This window comes from Berkeleyomyces rouxiae (assembly GCF_048999995.1).
Source record: "Berkeleyomyces rouxiae strain 22BRR77 chromosome Unknown BrBRR77_ptg000004l, whole genome shotgun sequence".
Taxonomy (NCBI): domain Eukaryota; kingdom Fungi; phylum Ascomycota; class Sordariomycetes; order Microascales; family Ceratocystidaceae; genus Berkeleyomyces; species Berkeleyomyces rouxiae.
The window spans coordinates 1,040,757-1,061,103 of record NW_027396494.1 but is presented as its reverse complement, the minus strand read 5'-3'; the positions used below and the strand labels follow the sequence as shown (position 1 = coordinate 1,061,103).

At 53.4% G+C, this 20,347-nt stretch overlaps 9 protein-coding genes across 9 annotated transcripts; 3 read left to right on the top strand and 6 right to left on the bottom strand.

Annotated features, from left to right (window-relative positions):
• Positions 1-4,128: 4,128 nt before the first annotated feature.
• On the bottom strand, positions 4,129-6,022 carry BROUX77_004517 (uncharacterized protein; the record flags this gene model as incomplete). Its single annotated transcript, XM_073749288.1, has 3 exons — positions 4,129-4,630; positions 4,727-5,834; positions 5,971-6,022. The coding sequence occupies 3 exons, from the start codon at positions 6,020-6,022 to the stop codon at positions 4,129-4,131; spliced, it is 1,662 nt and encodes a 553-aa protein (XP_073604974.1).
• Positions 6,023-6,839: 817 nt separating this feature from the next.
• BROUX77_004516 (uncharacterized protein) lies at positions 6,840-7,790 on the bottom strand (the record flags this gene model as incomplete). The annotated part of the gene is made up of 2 exons (XM_073749287.1): positions 6,840-7,116; positions 7,210-7,790. 2 exons carry the CDS (start codon positions 7,788-7,790, stop codon positions 6,840-6,842), a joined length of 858 nt encoding a protein of 285 aa, XP_073604973.1.
• A 559-nt stretch (positions 7,791-8,349) lies between these two features.
• On the top strand, positions 8,350-8,928 carry BROUX77_004515 (uncharacterized protein; the record flags this gene model as incomplete). Its single annotated transcript, XM_073749286.1, has 1 exon — positions 8,350-8,928. One exon carries the CDS (start codon positions 8,350-8,352, stop codon positions 8,926-8,928), a length of 579 nt encoding a protein of 192 aa, XP_073604972.1.
• Positions 8,929-9,649: 721 nt separating this feature from the next.
• Positions 9,650-12,517, bottom strand: BROUX77_004514 (uncharacterized protein; the record flags this gene model as incomplete). Its single annotated transcript, XM_073749285.1, has 2 exons — positions 9,650-10,483; positions 10,547-12,517. 2 exons carry the CDS (start codon positions 12,515-12,517, stop codon positions 9,650-9,652), a joined length of 2,805 nt encoding a protein of 934 aa, XP_073604971.1.
• Positions 12,518-13,568: 1,051 nt separating this feature from the next.
• Positions 13,569-13,976, bottom strand: BROUX77_004513 (uncharacterized protein; the record flags this gene model as incomplete). The annotated part of the gene is made up of 2 exons (XM_073749284.1): positions 13,569-13,739; positions 13,818-13,976. The coding sequence occupies 2 exons, from the start codon at positions 13,974-13,976 to the stop codon at positions 13,569-13,571; spliced, it is 330 nt and encodes a 109-aa protein (XP_073604970.1).
• Positions 13,977-14,881: 905 nt separating this feature from the next.
• Positions 14,882-16,065, top strand: BROUX77_004512 (uncharacterized protein; the record flags this gene model as incomplete). Its single annotated transcript, XM_073749283.1, has 2 exons — positions 14,882-14,890; positions 14,986-16,065. 2 exons carry the CDS (start codon positions 14,882-14,884, stop codon positions 16,063-16,065), a joined length of 1,089 nt encoding a protein of 362 aa, XP_073604969.1.
• A 481-nt stretch (positions 16,066-16,546) lies between these two features.
• On the bottom strand, positions 16,547-17,286 carry BROUX77_004511 (uncharacterized protein; the record flags this gene model as incomplete). Its single annotated transcript, XM_073749282.1, has 2 exons — positions 16,547-17,172; positions 17,250-17,286. The coding sequence occupies 2 exons, from the start codon at positions 17,284-17,286 to the stop codon at positions 16,547-16,549; spliced, it is 663 nt and encodes a 220-aa protein (XP_073604968.1).
• A 351-nt stretch (positions 17,287-17,637) lies between these two features.
• On the top strand, positions 17,638-18,686 carry BROUX77_004510 (uncharacterized protein; the record flags this gene model as incomplete). The annotated part of the gene is made up of 5 exons (XM_073749281.1): positions 17,638-17,684; positions 17,758-17,791; positions 17,860-18,220; positions 18,288-18,449; positions 18,517-18,686. The coding sequence occupies 5 exons, from the start codon at positions 17,638-17,640 to the stop codon at positions 18,684-18,686; spliced, it is 774 nt and encodes a 257-aa protein (XP_073604967.1).
• Positions 18,687-18,922: 236 nt separating this feature from the next.
• On the bottom strand, positions 18,923-19,821 carry BROUX77_004509 (uncharacterized protein; the record flags this gene model as incomplete). Its single annotated transcript, XM_073749280.1, has 6 exons — positions 18,923-19,160; positions 19,226-19,289; positions 19,349-19,435; positions 19,505-19,601; positions 19,653-19,744; positions 19,806-19,821. The coding sequence occupies 6 exons, from the start codon at positions 19,819-19,821 to the stop codon at positions 18,923-18,925; spliced, it is 594 nt and encodes a 197-aa protein (XP_073604966.1).
• Positions 19,822-20,347: the final 526 nt, after the last annotated feature.

The following is a 20,347-nucleotide window of genomic DNA, read 5'->3' as shown; positions in this document are numbered from 1 at the left end:
TGACAAAAAGAAATTGCCTGAGAAGAGGGAAGAAAAAAGCCTTGATATTAACGTCATCCTGTCTAAGTCGAGAGGGGGGAGGGCATGGACTGTGGGCCAAGTCAACCAAGCACCAGGCGAATAAATAGACACATAGACTTTGCTCTATGGGCGGATATAGGGTGACAATATAGAGATTAAATTTGACATTATTCAAAATGGGGTGAGTTAGTGCCCATGACCAGCCTAATTTTCAGTAGTCGGAGAGTGGTCGTTGAAAGAGGGCCTCGGTATAGGGTTTACAAGGCCATTCTAGTGCCCTAACCCTCGTTTTTTTTCTTCGCTCTTTGGCTTTGCCCTGGTTGTAATTTTTGGTCCCTCGTAATTTTCAGAGGCCTCGGCTTGCTAGCACCTCTTCCTTCCCGTATTGAGGACTCTTTCTATAATTTCCAGCAGGCACATCGACTGCAACGCTACCAGAAGTCTCCTATCACAGGCCTGTATTAAGCCCAAGAATCAAAAGAGTCAGTATATGTGGTTTGGGATGCAGGGGTGAGGGCATGCTCTTGTTTCTTTCTCTTCTCGCCCTTGAAGCCTTGGCTTGGTTGTCTCACGATGGTGGGCTTAGTTATACTTGCTTCAAGATGCCCTAGTTACGAGGTTTTGAGTTTTGTTGGGAGATGCACATGTCCACTTTCCCGGTACGGAGTCCAAGTACAGATACAGGTACCGACATTTTTTTCTTCTTCTAGGAGATTCGATAGGCCTGGAGCAAAAGGAAGCAGCTGCGTTTGCTCTTGCACAGGTTAGAGACAGGCGGTGAGGTTTTGGTTTGGGATGCACATGGTAATTACTAGCAGTGGGTTATTACCTGGTACAGGTACAGGTACACAGGTACTTGTATAGTGTAATCCAGAATAAGGGTGGGTCTGGCAACAAGGAAGAGGGAGGGAGAAAAAAAGAGAGGAAAAAAACAGAAAAGATTCCACATAATCCATCCCAAGAACCCCTCTCTCTTGTACCCGCCAACATCCATGCTAACCATCCATCTCCTCTGCATGTCTTGAGATGTATGAAATACCACGAGTACGTATAGTTAGTTGCTTGTACTCCGCACTCTTCTTCTTGTACCAATGACTAACAACCACCGGCTCGCAGAATCATCTTGACACCTGAGGAACCCATTTTGTTGGAGACTTGGATAGGTAGATGGGGGGATGGAATGGAATGATATCGAAGCGAACAGCAGGAAGAATCGAGACCCCGGCGCTAGATTGAGCTTGTGATCCAGTCCAGCGATGCTTTCACAAAACATCAGCTCTCTTGGATGGCTGTTCGTTTCGCTTCGTGTGAAGTGTGGTTGTCTATTTTTGGCGCTACTAGTCCCGCCTCACCCTTACCTCACTTCACGTCTGCTCGCCAAACGGCCGAGTGGAGGGGCCAACATCTGGTGACGAGGCTGGCACGGGTGAAAGAAGGAAAAGAAAACTCGTTCCAGCGAGAGGAGAACTGCCTTGATACAAGGGAGCCCTGGGATAGGTGCCAGCCAGCGTCTCCTTCAGACCGAAAAAGGGGGGCGCGTGGGCTTGGAAACGAATGCACCATCCCTTGTGTCAAGGTTTTACTTGATGGTGCATATTCTCTTTTCGTTGTCCAGTCTAGAACCACTGGTGGACACTACGACAAGTCCGATGGGATCCCGGTATTGAAAAAAAAAAAAAAAAAAACACGATGGCCCCGAGGCTGTACTGTGTGGCCCTAGCTGGCAATACATATGATAGCCAGGAGTACACGTTCTAGCAGCCATGACAGCCATCTAGAAGGTCTTCCTCTGGAAGGTCTTTGCTTTTGCTTCTAACACTACATTAGCCCTTGGGCAGAAATAGCAAAGCCCGTGTGGACTAGAGGCATCCTTTGCAAAGCTGCCAGAGGAGCCTTCCTACAGCGTCCAAGAGCAGCACAGAACATACGATCTTCAGCAGGGTCGTGCTCTGGTGGGCCCTTCTCTACATGGGAACATAAAGACTTTGGTTACAAGGAAAGCAGGGTCTGTGATCTGTGGCATATCATGTCTGTATGTATGTATGTATGTATGTACATACATATACATACATACTGGTACAAGGCGAAGGCGCTATGCTATGATCAGGTTATGCTTTGCCTGTGTGGTGGTGTTTGCTGGGCCGGTGTATTACCGCCTACCGGCAAAGATACAAACATTGCCTGGTTGTGGCTGACTGTGTGCTTGTACATCTATAGCTACAGCTACCGCTACAGCTACGCCAGTACTGATACCTCCAGGTGTGGCGAAACATGAAATCCCGAAATTAATGCCCCAAGCAAATCTCCATGCTGGTGGTTATGGGGCTTTTCCATCTCATATTGACGGCAAATAGAACATGCGCCCGGGCCACTCACCGGCCACGGCCCCATCATCACGGGCATCCTGCTGGCTTGCCCGGCTTCTTCGTCTGGCTTCTGGTTGTTTTCCTTTTCCTCGTTTGTGTTTCTTCCTTCACCTGAAGAGCGCAGCCCTCTCTCTGGGGTCATGCATGTAAAATTATGTACCAGACATTTGTGCTTGTATACACAAGTATTGCGCCTCGTCTGATGCACAGAAATACCATCAGAAGATGGAAGCGGGAAAACACACAAATGATGAGGAACAAACAGTGGCCGGCGGCCAAAGCTTGCCACGCCCACGCGCTAAAACGAGCGTGAAGGTGTGGAAGCCCGGAGCAGAAAGCTTGTGGTCCATTTTTTTTCTTTTTTCTTTTCTTATCAGCGCATGTTGGATGCGGCGGAAAAGCCAAAACCTGCCTCTTGCCCTGCATCCACCATCAGTTTCCGAACTTACTGCTGGCTCACCTGACTGCTCAAGCAACATGTCATTATGGCCGCAATCAACCATCGTGTGTCGTGTGGATATTGTGGCCGGGGGTTCTATAAAACACCATCTTTACGGCCCCATTAATTATATACAGGGCTCTTCCTATTGGTGCACCCTTCGGCCGCTGCTGACTGCTGGTGATTGGCTGGCCGGGAAGGCTGATGACCTTGAGAGGAAGCTACCTGCACTTATCGTGAACATGCCGCTATTTCTACAATTTCACCCCTGCCTCCCCTCTCCCTGGTGCTTCCTTCCTGTTCCCCTCTGAAATCCACTTGTCCCAAGGTAGAAGCTTCTCCTTCCTTGCATTCGTGCCCAGCGTCCATTCCGTCCAGGTCTCCAGCGCGTAGTCATCACTCGTACGAAAAGAGCAGGAAAAAAAAAAGTGAGGCCGAGGCCGAAAGGTTGACATGACCCGCTTTTTGCGTGTGCCTTGATTGGTTGGATTCAGCTAGCTATACTTTACAGTTGTGAACATTGAGGGCATCCAAGCCGGCCCGGAATTCTCACCTGTGGCCTCCTCATCTTGGCCTCCCCCCCTTGTCGCCTGGCCTCTCTGTTCCCTGCTCGGGACTCTCTTTGCCAGGGCCCATGTACAACGTCGCGGACCCACGGGATTTCCAACAAACAAGCCCACCCACATGTCGGCTTGCTCACTCTTACTCGCCCACTCACTCACGCCTATTCACTCATCCGCAGACCACACACACTCTCTGTTTGTGCAATGAGATCATGGCTTCCAGACTGCGTCGTTGACAGGAAGATCTGCGTTGCTCCAAGCGCATGCAACATGCAACGTAGAAAGCAATAACACGTTGCTTCATAAGGGCACGTTTGCCTCGTTGTCGTCACCAAGAGGCGAATCTGGCTGCTGGAGATGGGCTAGGAAAAGTAGAGACAAGCTCAGCAGAGCACAGGGCACACAACTCAGCGCCATTCTCAGCAAAGCACAGCAAAGCACAGGCTCCAGTTGGTTGAGTTTGAGTGTCAATGTAGTATGCAGTCAGTATGTAGTAGTCGAAGGCTCAGCCAACACATGCGGACCAGAACGGCGCAACCGATCTCATTTCCATCTAGCATCCTGTACTCCAACCAAAGACATGTGTAGAACCAGATCCAAAAAAGATCAAAGACATGAGAAAAAAAAACAGAAAACGCCACCAAGATTATCCCCTCCGAGAAAACAAAAAAACAAAAAAACAAAAAAACAAAGGACAAACAAAAAAACCCAACAGCAACAGTGCGCAACACAACATAGCTCAGGTCATCGAGTAAGGCACGATTGCCTTGTCAATGACGGGCTGGCGGCGGCTCATGCCCTCCGCCTCGGTCGACCACTTGTCAACCCACGCCTTCTCCGTCTTCTTTGCCCTGTCAAACGCCTCGCGGCACTCGGGCGGCAGCAGGTCCTGGATCTCCTGGGACACGGCGCCGAGGCCGCCAAACTGCGCGAGGAGGTCCTTGTTGTTGTTGTTGTTGTTGGGCGCCGCCGCGACTGCAGGCGTCAACGACACCGTCGGCGCAATGCCAGCGGGCGGCGTTTCGCAGACGAGATCAGCCACGTAAAAGTTGCGTGCGATGCGGCGCGAGAGGGGCGGGAAGAGGGCGCTGGTGGCGTCAAAGTCGTCACCGATGGGAATGAGCTCTGCGCGGGCGCGTGTGGGCTGGAAGGTCGATGGATAGTGCATGGTGTTGGTGTGGATGTCGTAGACGCCGTGTCTCTGGTGCTGGCGCATGGCGTTGAGGTTGGAGTTGTACATGCTGTAGACAAGGTTATTCGTTGTTTGCATATGAAAGCCAGATGGGCTACCCTTGCCGGGGGGCCATGGGGGGGGGGGGGGGGATTTCACTCCTTACCTTGCCTGTAGAGCATGCTCATACATCCAGTTGCCATCGTTGACGTTGGCACGGCGCTTCTTGGTGTGATGAGGGACCTTTTCGTGTGGTGGAGGAGCACCACCCGGCATATTCTGGTGGTACACAGAGCTGGCGCCGTGCCACGCGACATACTGGTTCTTGTTGTAGGAGTCCCCTGAGGCATGGGCGTCAGAGCCGTCGGCCAGCTCTCCCTCGGTGACGCCCTCGGCGCGAGCCTGGGCCACCTCATAATCGTCCGTGATGCGGCGGCCACCGACAATAATGCGGGCGCCAAACTCGCGGAAAACCGAGCGGGCCGTGACGATGCCGATGGCGCGGCCCTTGTACGAGTGGGGGATGATTTCGCGCTCAATCATGTCCTTCTTCTCCTCGTCGCCGACGATAATTTTGAACAGCCGGAGGTGCTTGGTGAAGAAGAGGTAGCTGTCACGGAAGCCGACGCAGCGCGCCGGCTCCGTCGACAACATGTACAGCCGGTCGCCGCGGCCCACCACCGTGAACGTCCGGCAGCGGTAGTCGCGGCCGCCCTGCAGACGGCCCATCTTGTCGACCTTTGTCTCGCCCTCGGAATCCTCGGGCAGGTCGCACTCGTCGTTGATGATGTCAACCACCGTGCCCTCCTTGTCAATCGTCTGCACCAGCTTGCTCGGCGTCGCCACGCCCTTGCGCCCACCGCGGCCCCTCCATCCGCCGCGGCCTCTGCGCGGGCGGTTCTCCTCGCCGGGCTGGACGATGACGCCGAGATCCCAGTCCGGGGGCTTGATCTTTGGCGGGCGGCCGAGGCGCTTTCGGCGGATGACGGGCTGCTGTGGTGAAGACGACTGCTTGGTGCCGTCGGGGTCGTCCTTGTCGTCGTTCATGGCATCGGCAGGCTCACCGGCTTCCTCGTCGTCGCCGTCCTCTTCGCCGTCTTCTTCGCCGGACTCGTCCTCGGGCTGGTCGTCGTCGTTGTCGGCGTTGTCGACGTTTTCCTCGTCGTCCTCATCGTCGTCTCGCCCGGTCTCGGCCTCTGCTTCCGATGATGAGACAGGTGCATCTCGTGCGTGTTCGTAATCGCCAGCAGCCTCGAAGCCGTGGGGCGTGGTTCCTGTGGCATCACATAGACTGGTCAGTATGAGATCGGAGATGATTGTACCTACTAGCAGCATCTGCGCATAGTGATTCGATCCCCGAGAATATAGAGACATCGGCTTATCACGCCTACAAAAAAGCTTCCCACTCACCAAGTGCAGCGTTAGCGCGGCGAGCGGCTGCGCGCCCAGATCGACGGCCCATTGTGTTTTGTGTTGATAGGCTCTCTCTCGCTTCTTCCAAAGTGTGGGAGAAAAAGGAACGGCGCAATGTAGCCGTTATTTTCTGGGCAGAATTAATCAAATATCGCCGCAGAGTTTGGCGGAAATGGAGGCTCTGAGCAACACTAAATTGCTTCGTGGGTTTGCGACGCGTTGCCAAGTTTGCGCTTGAATTTTGGGAGCTCGATCGGGCTACGGATTAAGGAGGAGCTCAAAGTGTGGCGTTATTGTGGCGTTATCCAACGCTTTTTGTGTAACACCAAGAAAACAAACACAGATTACCATATGTCATGAGGAGAGGGCAAAAAAAACAAGCATAGTTGTACGTTCAATAAATTTTGCAAGTGATAATGAAAGATGGTACTACCGGGGTCGAAAGAGCTCGTCATTGAAATTCCGGCATCTCGTGGAAGTGCCTCTACCTCGACTCTAGCCACACATAAAAGCCCGGGCAATAGGCCTCGATACTCTCAGGTATACAACATCCTTTTCTGCTCGTAGCCCCAAGATCCAAGATCCAACATATACCGTAGAATAGTGTCATATTTCATAGTATGAGCATGTATTTTAATTGTGCTCCCAAGCGGCACACGTGATTGAAGCAAAGACAAAGAAATGTATAAGATGGGTAACGCCGTAAACGCCTTGAATCTGTCCGATGGCTCGCAGACTCAAATAAAGAACAAAACTATGTGAAGATGGAAGCAAAGACGATGACATCGTAACGTAGCTATGGCCAATCAAGATAGCAAGCACACTTCTTGGGGCCCCCAAAAAAGAGATATCGCGTGATTCGTAGCTTAGACTAGGAGAACAGCGTTGACACAGCCGTCGTTGGATGGGTTGTTGGTGATCTGGGCGTAGCGACTCCACACAACCTTTCCGCCAGCAGTGGTCATACCGAGGTCGGACACGTCGATCTCGATAATAGTACCCTTGGTGAGGATACCAAGCTGGGTGTAGGTAGGCGAGTTGGGGTTCTTCTTGACCGAGACGATGGGCATCTGCACCGTGACATTCAGGCCGGGGTGGGTGACGTGGGCCTTCTTGTAACGCAGACCCATGGGGCGAATGAAGCTAGAAGAAGAAATGGATAGTTAGCAACGGGATAAGATAGCTGGGCCAAGTAAACCCATGCGACAAGGGAGTCACCAGTCCGGCTCAACATACCGCTCAAACTTGGGGTTGCGACGAGTGAACTCGGAACCGACAAACGTGGGCTGCGTAATCATACGCTTCCAGGCCTTTTTCTTGGTCTTGGCGCCAGTCTTGACAACCTTGAACATCTCAGCCTCGGAAATACCGCGGACCTTGGGCAGCGGGACGGCGAACTTGGCGGCCTTTTCGGCTCTGCGGTTCTTGATGGACGACGAGAGGGCCTTGGCGGCACCCGGGTTGTTGCGGTCCAGCAGGTAGGCGGGCACGGGGGCCGAGGGGTCCTTTTCGTCGGCCGTCTTGACGTTGCGCTCCTCGTGCTGGCGAATCTTCTTGTTCATCTGGATCTTTTCCTTGTGGCGCGCCTGCGCGTGCAGCTTGGCCCGCAGACCACGCAGGTTCTGCGCGTCCTTGGACGCCTTGTGGCCGGCACGGGCTTCACGCTTGCGCGCGCGCTCCTCGTGATCGAGACGGCGGCCATGCAGCTTGCGCCATCTCTCCATGTACTCGTTCTGAGGCTGTATGGTGAAGTAAGACCGGTTAGCAGGCGGGACTTTTCCACGGGTCAGCAAATTGTGGCGGGGCAGCCGGAGCATACCATGTCTGTGAATTAGTTGATCCGAACGTCGAATCGGCAGATGATTGATAAAAACAAAAGGTGCGGCTCTGTGCCTGGTGTAGGTCTGTTTGGTATTGCGGACAGCTATCGTGTTAACAGACTTCCACGATGCCACCAAAAGATTTTGGGTAACCAGGCGCCCAAAAAGTGGCAGAAAAAAAAACTTAAAGGCGGTGAGCAGTTGTAGAGTGGGGCAGTCTTGCGATGCTGGTGCCAGGAGCAAACCAACCGCTTAATTGAGTTTGGTTTACCGATTCTCGGCAAAACTATTTTGCCGGCTGGTGCCAAATTTGTACGCCCATCAATTGGCTTGACTGTCACCACCGGCACAGCTTTTTGGGGCGTTGAGCCGAGACAGTCGACCTTTTGCTGTTGCTAATTCGCCTGTGAGATTTGAACAAGCACAAAGAGCCTGCAGAAAGTACGACTCGCCCATCTGCCTCACACCCACTGCGTGCGAAGGCCTGTACATTTCTCCCCAAGCTCACGCCACATCCCCGCGCCATCACCCACCACCCGGCCAACAACCTCCCGCCATGAGTCGGACTCTGTTGCGCTCCATTGCCGAGCTTCGGATGGTAGCTGCGCCCCGCGCCAGCCTTGCCCGCGCCGCCGCTGTCCGGCCGCTTGCTGCCGTCCGCCACTTCAACTCCACGACGCCCATCATCGAGTCGACGCCGACAACCGCCGGCACCAGCTCCACCACCACTACCGCCGCCAAGTCCGTTTCCGAGTCTGTGCGGACGCTGCTGCCCGTGCTGGCAGCGCAGCCGGGCCACTATGTCACGATACACATCCACGGCTGGCCGTTCCTTGTGACCAAGGGCGACTCCGTGCGGCTGCCGTTCCGCATTCCCGGCAGCACGCCCGGCGACGAACTCAAGCTCAACTGCGCCAGCGTGCTGGGTAGCCGTGACCTGACGCTCAAGGGCTCGCCGTACATTGACGAAAGACTGTTTGAGTGCCGGGCAGTCGTCCTCGGCGAGGACGCGGAGCCAATGCGTGTTAAGCTCAAGACGAAGCGGAGAAACAGAAAGACAAAGCATGCCAAGAGCAAGCACCGATACACTGTGCTGCGGATATCAGATCTCAAGATCAACGACGTGCCTGTGTGAGCAATCGAAGCTGACGGACAGCGGATGGACCTACACACCTTGGAGATATAGAAAGGCAAAGGAAAGTCTTTTGCTAGAACGAAGTCTTGTTGGGAATCATGGGTGGAAGGGAATGCAACCCGGATGTGACGAACCACGACCCTTCACAATACTAGACTATGGATGGGATGCGAATCAGAATAACAGCTTGTCCCACCAACCATGTAACAATATACTGTACAACACCAATATCTTCCACGCTCGATATTTCTGTGTGCATTTCCCGTAGGCAATAGTAGTTGGCGAACATGTTATTTGTAAGAGCAACCATCACAACCTACAGTCTTGCTTTCACGTGTTTCTTTCTAGGTTGGTATTCAAACATTGAAGGATATGATGATAAGAAACATGAGTTTATAGACTCTTTATACATTGAATGAGAAAGCAACGAGGGAAACCCAAAAGTCTTGGAAGAAACACAGAAAGCTGGAAAAACAACGCCAAAACAATCAAAGGGCTTTAATAAAATAACAGACAAGAAGCGGAAAAGAAAAACACCACATTGGAATACATAAAGGGTGGCTGGGTGACATCTTCTTTAGTTGCTTGCTTTTTTGCAGCAGCAGCAGCTAGGATGGATGTGACTTTGCGGACGATAAAACTCACAATCATTATAAAAGGGGGGACGGGGGATATGCACGACACAAGCCAAGAGCGATCATAAACTGGGGCGGCAACGGTCTCACCCAGAGCTCCGTTCCTGGTGCTCTTGCTGCTGCGCCTTGGACATGGCCTTTTTGACACTGGCCCAATACGCTGCCGGCCAGACAGACATCATCTCGGCGTCCGTGGGAAGGCGTTCCTTGCAGCGCGTGACGACGCTGTGGATGATGCGACCCAGCATCTCTTCGCTAAGCGGTAGCAGCTTGTCCGACATCTCGGCGGGGTACATGAACGGGTCGGACGGGTCGAGCAGCTCGGCGCACGTAGGCCGCATGTGCACGTCGCGCTGCAGACACCGGCGCATAGTGCGGACCAGCGAGGGCGGGACCAAGACGTCGCCCATGCCGTGGCTGGGGAAGTCGATCACGTGGTCCCAGTTGATGATGGCTTGGCACCGGGCCATCTGGTTGGCGATGTGGCCAAAGGGCGGGTAGCCGTAGACGAGCTGGTAGAGAATGCAGCCCAGCGACCAGACGTCGCTGGGCTTGCCGAGCTTCATGAGCTTTGGCCGACCAGGGACTCTAGACCCGCGGGGGGCATTGAAGTCCATCAGGGACTCAGGCGACATGTAATTCGGCGTGCCAATTTGTGCCTCGCGGTGGACGTTGACCGTCTCGTCGGTCTGGATGGCATTGGCGATGCCAAAGTCAATGAGTTTCAAGCGGCCTTGCACCAGGACAAAGTTGGCGGGCTTCAGGTCAGAGTGCACAATGTCGAACTCATGAACAGACTGGACACATTCTAGCATCTCCTTCCAGTAGAAACGGACAAAGACTGGATCAAACTTTGAAGAATCAAGGCTCTGCCGTGACTTGAGGAGGACGTTCATGTCAAGTTCGCCCATTTCCATAACCTGTAGCAAGTCGTGTTAGTAAAAACTTGAAGCTCAAAGACGCGCATGTTCGAGGGGTCTTACCAATGTGAGTACTTGCTTCTCGGTGTTCATCTCGTAGTCAAGCAAGGTGATCACGCGGTCAACTGAATCAAGTTTCCGCAAGAGATCGATTTCTCCACGGTAGCCCTTGATGGTCATTTCATCGGCATGTTCCAGAGCCACACGCTTCAGCGCCCACATCTTGCCGTTCTCGGCGGTTACGCGGTACACCTTGGCACTTCCACCGCGGCCCAGACAATCCAGTCGAGTGTATACCTTGCCGTTGACTTTGATAACGTTACGGCGTTGCTTCATCTGCGGAGCTGCCGCTGCCGCTGCTGCAGTAGCCGAAGCAGATGACGTGGCAGCGTCGAGGGCGGACATCTTCGGCGGCGGCGGTGGTGCGGGTCTATGCGGTGTGTTGTGTGTGACAATAGCCAGAGGCTTGCGGTCGGGAGAAATCTCGCGGTGGGCTGGCGTCGCAGCCATGTCGGCCATGAGGGGCCGCATTTTTTCCGGGGCCGAGCTCACGGGAGACGGTTTTCGAGTCGAGTGCAGATATGACAGCCGGTCGTTTTCCTGGCCGCCCGCTGGCGTGGGTGCCTCTGGGACCTCGCGGTCTAGCCTTGAGCTTTGTCTGTAATTGTGCGGCACTTCGTTTGGTCTCTCGGGCGACGATGGGCGCACAGGAGTCGGCGCAGCCACTGACCGGCGGTTGTCGCGTGACCGCACGGGTGGGCTTCCAGAGGCATAGTCAACACGCGAGTTTCCGTAGTAGGGAGTGCCGACGTCTTGCATGTTTTCGTCGTGTCCGTGTTGGCCATTGTGTTCCAGAGCCTCAGGAATGCCGACAGGAGGCATGTCGGCGTCAGCCATGGCAGACTCCATCTCCTCTTCGCTCTGGCGCCGACGCCCACGGCGTGCCGGGCCGCTCAAGAAGCTGCCCGGAATTTTTCCCAGGCGCTTTACGCGCATGGAGCTTTGTAGGGCGGCACTTTCTTCGAGTCTGTGGCGCGAGGGGTACCTTGATACGCTGGATTGTTCTATGGGCTGCTGCGTGCGACCGACTGTGGTGGGCGGTTCTTCGTGGTGACTCTCTTGTTGTCTCTGGTCTTCCTCGAGCGACGGGCTGTCTATTTTCGCGCCGAGGGATGACCGCGAAGAGTGGTGGGACTTGCTTACAGACAAGGCGTTTGCAACACGCACGACGCGCGATACCGGAGGTGTGCTCAGCTCTTGGCCGTTGTTCGATCCGTAGTTACTGCTAAAGCTTGAGCCGACAGAAGCACGGCCATTCTTGACGTCGACGGAGCCATCTCTACTGGCTGGTCTGCTCGCCGGTCGTGAACGGCTGGAGGTGGAGTTGGAGCTCACGGCTGAAGGTGTTGTGGACGCTGTAGTAGCTGATGCGGCGGCCGATGCCGTCGTCCGTGATATAGAGTTGCTGCGGCGGTGGTGGCCTATTTGGTTGAGGCTGTTGGGTGTGTTGCTCAGGCGGACCACGCGCTTGCGCGGTGGGCTGGGGTCTGCACGGCGGGTTTTCACGGGGGCCGCTGATACCGGAGCTGCAGATGGCGAGCCCTGACGCTGATCGATAGAGCTACTGCTAGACCGTAAGACGCGACGCTCGTCATGAGAAGACCGCGAGTAAGAAGGCGCCGCTTGTTCCCGGGGCTGGCTGTTCAGTACGCTCCGGCGCCTCGTTATCGGTGGCGACGGCGGCTTGGCTACAGCATCAGGCACGTCGTCGTTCAGCAGGGCCTTTGTCAAAGCGCTGAGCTTCATGGGAACGGGTATTTCGTCGTCTGAGCTGTCATTGTGTGTGGAGTATCGGTGTGAGGTTTGTTTCTCGGGGGCGGCAGCAGCGGCAGCCGACAGGGCAGCGAAGGAACTTGGTTCGCTGCGGTTCATGGCCGAGCGGGAAGGAGGGCGACGGAGGGCTTGCCGTTGCGATGTTCTTCTAGTCAAAGGCTGGCGAGAAGCCGTCAAAGGCGTGGGGGATTCCGAAGACATGGTTGAGGCTGAGTGTGGCGCAAGTAGCACGACAGGAGGGGATATGTGGTGAGAGAAAGGGCACCAAGAAGGCAGGCCAGCGCGGGGGAGATCTTGGGCGACGATGGGCGAATCAAGGGTTACGCGTGGATGGTTGGGCAGCTCTCAGAGGGCCGGTAGCTGGTATCGGCGGCGGCAAGGTAGGTTTCGGGCGCATAAACTCGCAGGCGCAGACAAAGAAGAAAAGCCGCGGTGAAAAACAAGGACGTGACAATGGCGATCAGGTCGAAAAACAATGGCTCATAATTGGACGGAAGATGAGCAGAGAACAACAGAGGCGTGGTGGTATCGTCGAACAAGCAAAGCAACAGAAAAAGTCAGACACGCCGTGGCAAGCAGCGAAGTCAACAAGCGAGACTCTGGATGGTGAAATGTGGGAGTGGGAAACCAAGCCCAAGGCCGGAGATGTTTGCGGGGAGGAGGCGGTAGACGTTGGACGGTAGGCGGTAGAGGGGAGCCTACTAAGGAGAAGCGCCGGAAGATAAACCTGCTAGTTGATAGTGAATAAGAGGAAGGGGGAAAAAGAGTGCGTAAAAGCTTGCTTAGCGCATTGTTGCTGAAAGATCGCCAAGCGCCTTGACATGAGCTGCTTTGATTTCCCTGGTCGCGAGTATTCTGCATTTCCAGGTTGGCTGGACCAATCACAGCGCGCGCTGTTGCTGTGCCAACCGGACCCGCACTGGCTGGAATGCCTGCAAATGATTGGGTGCGGGTCTGGACCCTGGTGTTATTTATTAGGGTTGAGTGGTATGGCGGCCGTCCAAAATGGACATCTTGGTGATCAATCCGGACGACAGGTATCTTAGGGTTGCTCTGCATCCATCATGCGTGAGCCAGGTACCTGCAGTCGAGACCGCATACCGCTAGACGGAGTTTAGTTACCGAGAGCGGGCTTCCATTACGTCAACTTCTCCTATCCCATTTACACAGTACGCAATAACAAACAAGTAGAAGGAGATTTTGTTCATTGATGAGTTTTACTTTTTGCTTTTCGGAACAATCAACGAAACGCTTAGTCGAACAGACCGAAGCCCATGTCGTCATCGGACTCCTCCTTCTCCTCCTCCTTCTCTTCCGCCTTGGTCTCCTCAGCGGCAGCACCGCCAGCGGCAGCGCCACCGGAAGCGGCAGCAGCACCGCCCGAGGGAACGGAAGCCAGCTTGGCGGAACCCTCAGCGATCAGCTGTGTAGTGAGTGAAGCATGTTAGTATGAGTGTTATGCGACCGTGGTAAAAAAAAAAGACAGATGTGTGTATCGTACCTCAGAGATGGTCTTGCCCTCCAGCTCAGCCAGGAGCTTGTCCAGGCGCTCATCGTCAGACTCGATACCGACGGAGGAGAGGACCTTGACGATGGCCTCCTTGGAGGGAGACTCGTCACCGGCCAGGTTCAGCAGAAGGTAGGCAGCAAGGAACTTCATTTTGAATTACTGTAGAGGGCGGTGGTTAGCATACTGCCAAGGCGTTCTACCTCATGACCATTCAAGTCTGCCAATGTTCCGAGTCGATATTCGTAGGTTGCGATCGCGGGGTTAAAAATTGTTGTCGACACAGGGGTATGCGAAGTCGAGAAAGCGAAAGAGAGCGACTCGAAATCATTGGCGGCTCGATGTGGGAGACGATATCATTACAAGGTTGATGATACTCACTTTTCGTTTAAGACACGAGAGGTCAATCGATTTAACCGCTAAAGTTGAGGCGGAGACTGAATCTTCGGGTCGAAAGTTGTTAAAGGTGGTGACAAAAAGAGAATTGACGGCGGACCACAAAAAAGTTCACGAATTTTTGAGGGGCTCACGTTTGTGTGCCCGATCTAGTCTGTTAGGGCGGGTTTTGTGGGGAGTGTGGCGTTGAACCCCAGGATTAGTCCTAAAGCCTCAAAAGGGTTGCGCCACATAATGACGCCACGACGCCACGGCTTCCTCTAGATGACTAAGATACCCTTTGAAGATGAGGCTGAAAAGAACTTGATAAGATGCGAGATGAGAAGCTTCTGGAGCCGTTGAGGTTTGCTGTGTTTATCGCGCTCTGGTTGTCCTGTCAGGTGCGCATTTGTTCCGACGTGCAAATTTTGCACCGCGTTTATCTTCTCTTTATCCCACTAGCAACCTGTTTCACCTTGCTTCTGCTGGTTTCTCGCGTGTGCCTCTTATCCCAACCTCACAGACTCGCAAGGCAGACATTCCACGACACAACAGGACTCGATATAGTGCTGTACAGGGGCCCAACGGCTTCCTCACCTTGTCGTGTTACTCTAGGTTGGCTCTATCTGCCTTGAGCTTGGTTTCCATCCCACGCGGCGATTCTCTTTTGACGCTCAGCAAAAATGTCATCTGTAAGTGCTTTATCTGTGATACTGTGCCTCCATCGGCAAAGCTGCCTAACTCGCTAGCCCGATCGTGCTTATCTTCTAACCTGCTTACTTGGAAGATTGGTAATCTTCTGGCCCAGATTTCTGGAGGCTCGTCCTCGCAAGCACCTCCCCCTCGCGCTTCAAGTGCTTCACGGCCCGAAAGACGAACAGAGCCTAGCATGCGTCCGACGCCTGTCTCCAGACCCGCTCCTAATCCAACTTCGGGAACTAACGCCTCAAGATCGGTCCCGACCCCATCATCCCGGCCCGTCCAGCGTCCCACGTCTTCCACGCGTTCCCTCCCATCACAACCCCCAACGAGACCCAACCCAGCGACGCGTCCCAGCACGGCCGCAAGTCATGGCATCTCCAAGCCTGGCTACGGCGCCTCACGATCTGGCTCTTCGGCCTTGAAGGCTACTCCTCGACCTGTACAGCCGTCTACTTCTGCGCCTCCCAAAAAGGGCTCCTACGCTGAGATTATGGCGCGTGCCCAACGAGCACAAGAGGTCATGGGCCAGGTTGGAAAGATCCAGCACAAAAAGGTGGAAAAGGGCCTCTCAAAAAAGGAACGTATGGAGCAAATGGACCGGATGAAGGCCGAACAAAAGGCTGCTGTAAACAAGAAACCCGTTTCGACGGCACGGGTCTCCAACGCCCGAGTCGGCGGTGAGCCTGCTCCTGGCGTTCGCAAGAGCGCCATAGCCTCTGGACCCAAGGCCAAAAAGCCCGCCGAACCAGAGAAGAAGATTCGAAAGCCACCACCGAGTACAGGATACACCGGAACCGCTCGGCCGAGTGCCCCTGTCTCCAAGCCCAAGAACCACACACCCGGAGGTGCTCTCCTCAAGACATCCACATACAAACGGTCTCGCTCTGCTTCGCGATACGAACCTGAAGACGAAGAACTGGACGACTTTATTGATGATGACGAAGATGAAGAGGAAGATCCCCGCGGCTACGGCAGACAATATCGGTACGATGATTATGACTCAGATGGCTCGTCCGACATGGAGGCTGGCCTGAACGAAATCGACCATGAAGAGGCCATGGCCGAACGAATTGCCCGCAACGATGATCGGTTGGAGGAAGAGCGTGAGCGTCAGCGCAAGGCCGAGAAGGAGCGGCGTAAGCGGGAGTTGTTGCGGGGCCGGTGACTTCTGCCGTCACCCGGTTCCGTCACCGCATTATTATTATAGCGCACATTCCTTTTTATCTCACATACCCCCCGGAGGCGCACACGGCATATATTAGGAGTTTAGCGGTTATCTTTGGTTTGCCTTGCGGTCATTCAATCCTTGGTTGTTTTTGATATTTAGCTTCAGTCCCTTCTACGTCTCTCACTTTTCTTTTTTCAACTGCTGTCTAGTCTTGATGTTTGCCAGTATGTTATTAGTTAGAATCCTTCAACGCGATGAAGTCTACCTCTCGTGGAATCTCTGCTTGGTCGTATTGTGTTTTGTACCGTGGCCGTGACGTAATCTACCCATGGTCACTGATGGCCCTGGCGCAGGGCAGACAGTCCTTACTTTCTCTTCTAGAATCTTGACCCAGTTATGCCATGCAGGTACATACATACTTGCAATAGTTGTGCAGATTCAGTCACTCTTATTATAGTCTACAGTATAGCCTACAACGCTATCTACGCTTCTCAACAGTCTCAGAAGTCTCTATCGCAGATGAAGTTCCTTTGCAGTTCTTCGTAACGTTCGCCAGCAGGGCATCCAGCATTTCAGGAGACATGCCGCTCAACTGCTTGTGAACATCGACTACACGCTCCGGGTCAACAGATCCAATCAGGGCGATGTTGGTAGCCAGCATCTGCTGGAACGGTAGCGCAACAAATCTGCCCGTCTCGTCAAACCACAGGTTGAACGGCACCTCAAATTCCATGTTGCGCGGGTTGCCCGTCTTGGTGGTCACGACCGCGTTGATCTTGTAGTTGGGCGAGCCTTTGGTGGTGCTTGTCCCAAGAGACAGGCGGGAGCCATCGGGCGCCACGCCTTCGTAGATAATGTTCATCTCGAAAAAGTAGGACCATATCGTCATCAGGCCATTGAGCGCGACATATAGTCCCACGGCGACGGCAGTGTAGGCCTTTGTGGCCTCGAAGCCAAAGTGGTAGTCCCAGGCGAAACAGGCGGCGGCGGTTATGGCGGCAGCGTAGCCGAGACCCAGGCGTACATCAGTCAGATTGTGGGTCTGCTTGAACTTGAGGGAGTTGAGGTAGTTGGGGATCGCATCGTCCGAGGTGTTTTTGAGGTCTGGAGCATAGGGTAGAGCAGAGGTTAGTGGGAGGGTTTGTTTTACCACCAACACATCCATGTTGAGCGCTACATACCTGGAAGACTGTACACCGAGATTCTATCGGACGCCATGGCTGTGAATGAATGAAAGAGGATATGTTCGCTGAGATGGCTACCTCAAGAGAAGAAAGAAAGGGGTTTCAGCGCAAAAGACAGCCTGCTTGTCCGTGTGAAAATGGTGGTGAGGCTCCGGAGGGAACATGCCCTTCGTTCGCGAGATCAGAGCGGAAAGCTGGCTTGTTAGTTGACTTTCTGCTTAGTCATCAACCAAACTCCACCCACGTTTGAGCTTTCCGACACAAGCTCCAGCTTCGACATCGCCACGACTCACCGTGAATATCAGCGTCGCTGCATGTCTTTAGCGACCTTGTTTCACCGGTCTTTTTTTTCTTTAACTAGGGCTGCATCGCCGATTTGCCTATCATGACGTATCCCGTTCCGCAGACGATCCATCGGGATCCCCAGCTTTTGTATGTTTGTGCCAGATGACCCCGTGCAATGCGACAACGAGACCACCTCTGTTAACGACTCCAATCCCAACAGCTACTGGATCTTGGTTCCCATCACCATTGTCATGGTAAGAGAGCAAGCCTCATTGTTTCCGATGCTGCGCAGCTCATTGACTAACAATCCGCTCATTGCTAGGTTCTCACGGGCATTCTCCGCCACTATGCCACCGTCTTTCTCGCCACTCCCCCCAAGAAACTCGAACCTCTTGCGATCCGCGAACAGCGTGGCCTCCAGCAGGGAATTGCAACGCGCACCAACTTCTATGTCCTGTCGAAGAAGTCGTTTGATAGCCGCCGTGATGCGCTGATCTCCGCATTTGAGAGCGGTGCGTTCCTCAAGGATCCCGAAAAGAAGGGCCAGCCGCCGGCAAACCCTCTGACTGATCCGTCGGCTATGGACGGCATGATGGGAATGATGAAGAACAACATGGCTATGATCATTCCCAACACCCTGATCATGAGCTGGATCAATGCCTTCTTCAGCGGCTACGTCATCAGTAGGTGATGCTTCGGGCGGATAGAGAAGCGATGAAGACTTGAGCCGTGCTAACCTGTGGTACCTAGTGAAACTTCCATTTCCCATCACCATCAAGTTCAAGAGCATGCTTCAGGCTGGAGTGGCTACTAAGGACATGGACCCCCGCTGGATGTCTAGTATTTCATGGTACATTTTGTGTATCTTTGGCTTGCAGCCTGTGTTCAACTTCATTTTGGGAAGCAACAATGGTAAGTCTTTTAAAGAGACTACTAGCAAAATTGCGTTACCCGTGATCCTCAAGCTAACCCTATGTAGCTGCCAACCAGATGGCTCAGCAAATGGGCGGTGCACCCCCGCCCATGTTTGGCCCCGGTCAGGAGCCGGACAAGCAGTTCAAGGCCGAGGCGGAGAACTTAGCGGTCGTCGACCACTACTCAGTTTTGGACGGCGTTGAAGAGAGACTGCTGGCAAGTATTTTAGTATAGATACATGTCACATTCACCCGCAGAGACATATAAGCCACAAAACCACGTATTCTGAACGCAACAAAGAGAACCATAAATTATTAAGTACACTTATTGAACGCTGGAAACCCCAAAAAAAGACCGGAACTGAAACACTGTATACCCCCCTTCTTTTTAACGTGTTTGTGTTTCAGTCTCTACGTTCGCATGGCGAAGAAGCATTGGAAGACAGAGATAAAGACAAAGACATAGAACATCTAATCCCACCAGTAGCAGATTCCCAGGCCCTCCTTTGCCATGCTGCCCTTGATTTTGTACGGGGCCTTTCGTAGACTGGGGTCGTCGGCCTGAGACGGGCCGTCAGGCGTCTGGTCGTGCCATTCCTCATCTATGACCTGGAAACGGACCATTTCGTTATTGTCCATGATGAGGTTCTCCACCGAGCCAGAATCGGGATCCTCGTATGACCAGACCCAGTTTTGATTTTGGTGGTCACTATGGGTGTGGCGCTGACGGTTAGTAAGTATACATAGACTCGCATGAGGAATGGGTCAACATACTATTCCACGCCGGCTGGGAGGCTGTCACAGTCGACAAAGATGTCGTCGAAGAAATCAGTTCGCACTGTAGGCAATGTGTTAGTAGACATGGCGATGAAAGCGCAGAGTGGCGGCTTGACGTACGGTAGATTCCCTGTGGCGTAGAGCTTCGTATTCTACCCAGCATAACTTCTCCTCTGAATGGTCTAAAGACAACAACACGGAACTCAACTACAGGCAAGCGTTAGTACCCAAGGCTTTGTTCAACAATCGTCTGGGTTGGTACAATGAATGGCTCACCATTCACGTTGACGAGACCGTCGCCATGGCCAATAAGACCTTCTGAGGCCCAGAGCAAGTCATATAGGCAGATACAAAGACCGATACTTTGAATAACCTAGCCTGAGAGTTAGCATGTGCGTAAATGAAAGAAAATGAAAAGACATACCCTATTGGAATACTTGGCGTTGATGTTGTCTTCTATCGCGTCTCGGCTACGCTTTGAAAAGTCATCTGGCGCAATTTGCACCAGGTCAGCAACTTTGGTCTGATTTTTGAGTGTTAGACGGCGATACCAAGATCTTCTATTCGCAGTGATGACTTGCCAAAATGAACATGATGCCAGGATTTCGAGTACGAGAGGAAGAATCGTGATGTGATGTGCTAGCCAACAATCCGTTACGGCAAATGGGCTCTAGAGGAGAAATAGATGCCAGATGTATATCTAATACGCCTACAGCAGTTCTAAGCCACACTCTATATCGTCATAGCAAAGAAGCACATTTCTCTTTTGCAATCTCGCACCACTGGGCAACTTTCTACTGCGTCGTCTCATTTGTGCCAGGCCAAAACTTGCGATGGAGGTTGTTTCTTCAGGCACGTGACACGTCCGTTTGCTATAAGCGGGCCAGCGCACCAGCCAATGAGCGACGCGCTAGTGGGGCCTCGTCATGGCAGGGACAAGATGACGGGCTTTAATGCTTTTTTTCTTTTTCGTTTTGGTTCTCGCTTCACATCTTGAGGCCCGTTTCGACTTGATCGCCGGATTCCATCACTGTGATTTCAGGTCTTTCTCCCCCCCCTTTTTTCTCTGTATGTTGCCTTTTCTTACTTGAGCGCTGTCCACTACTTGAAGCGCCGCTT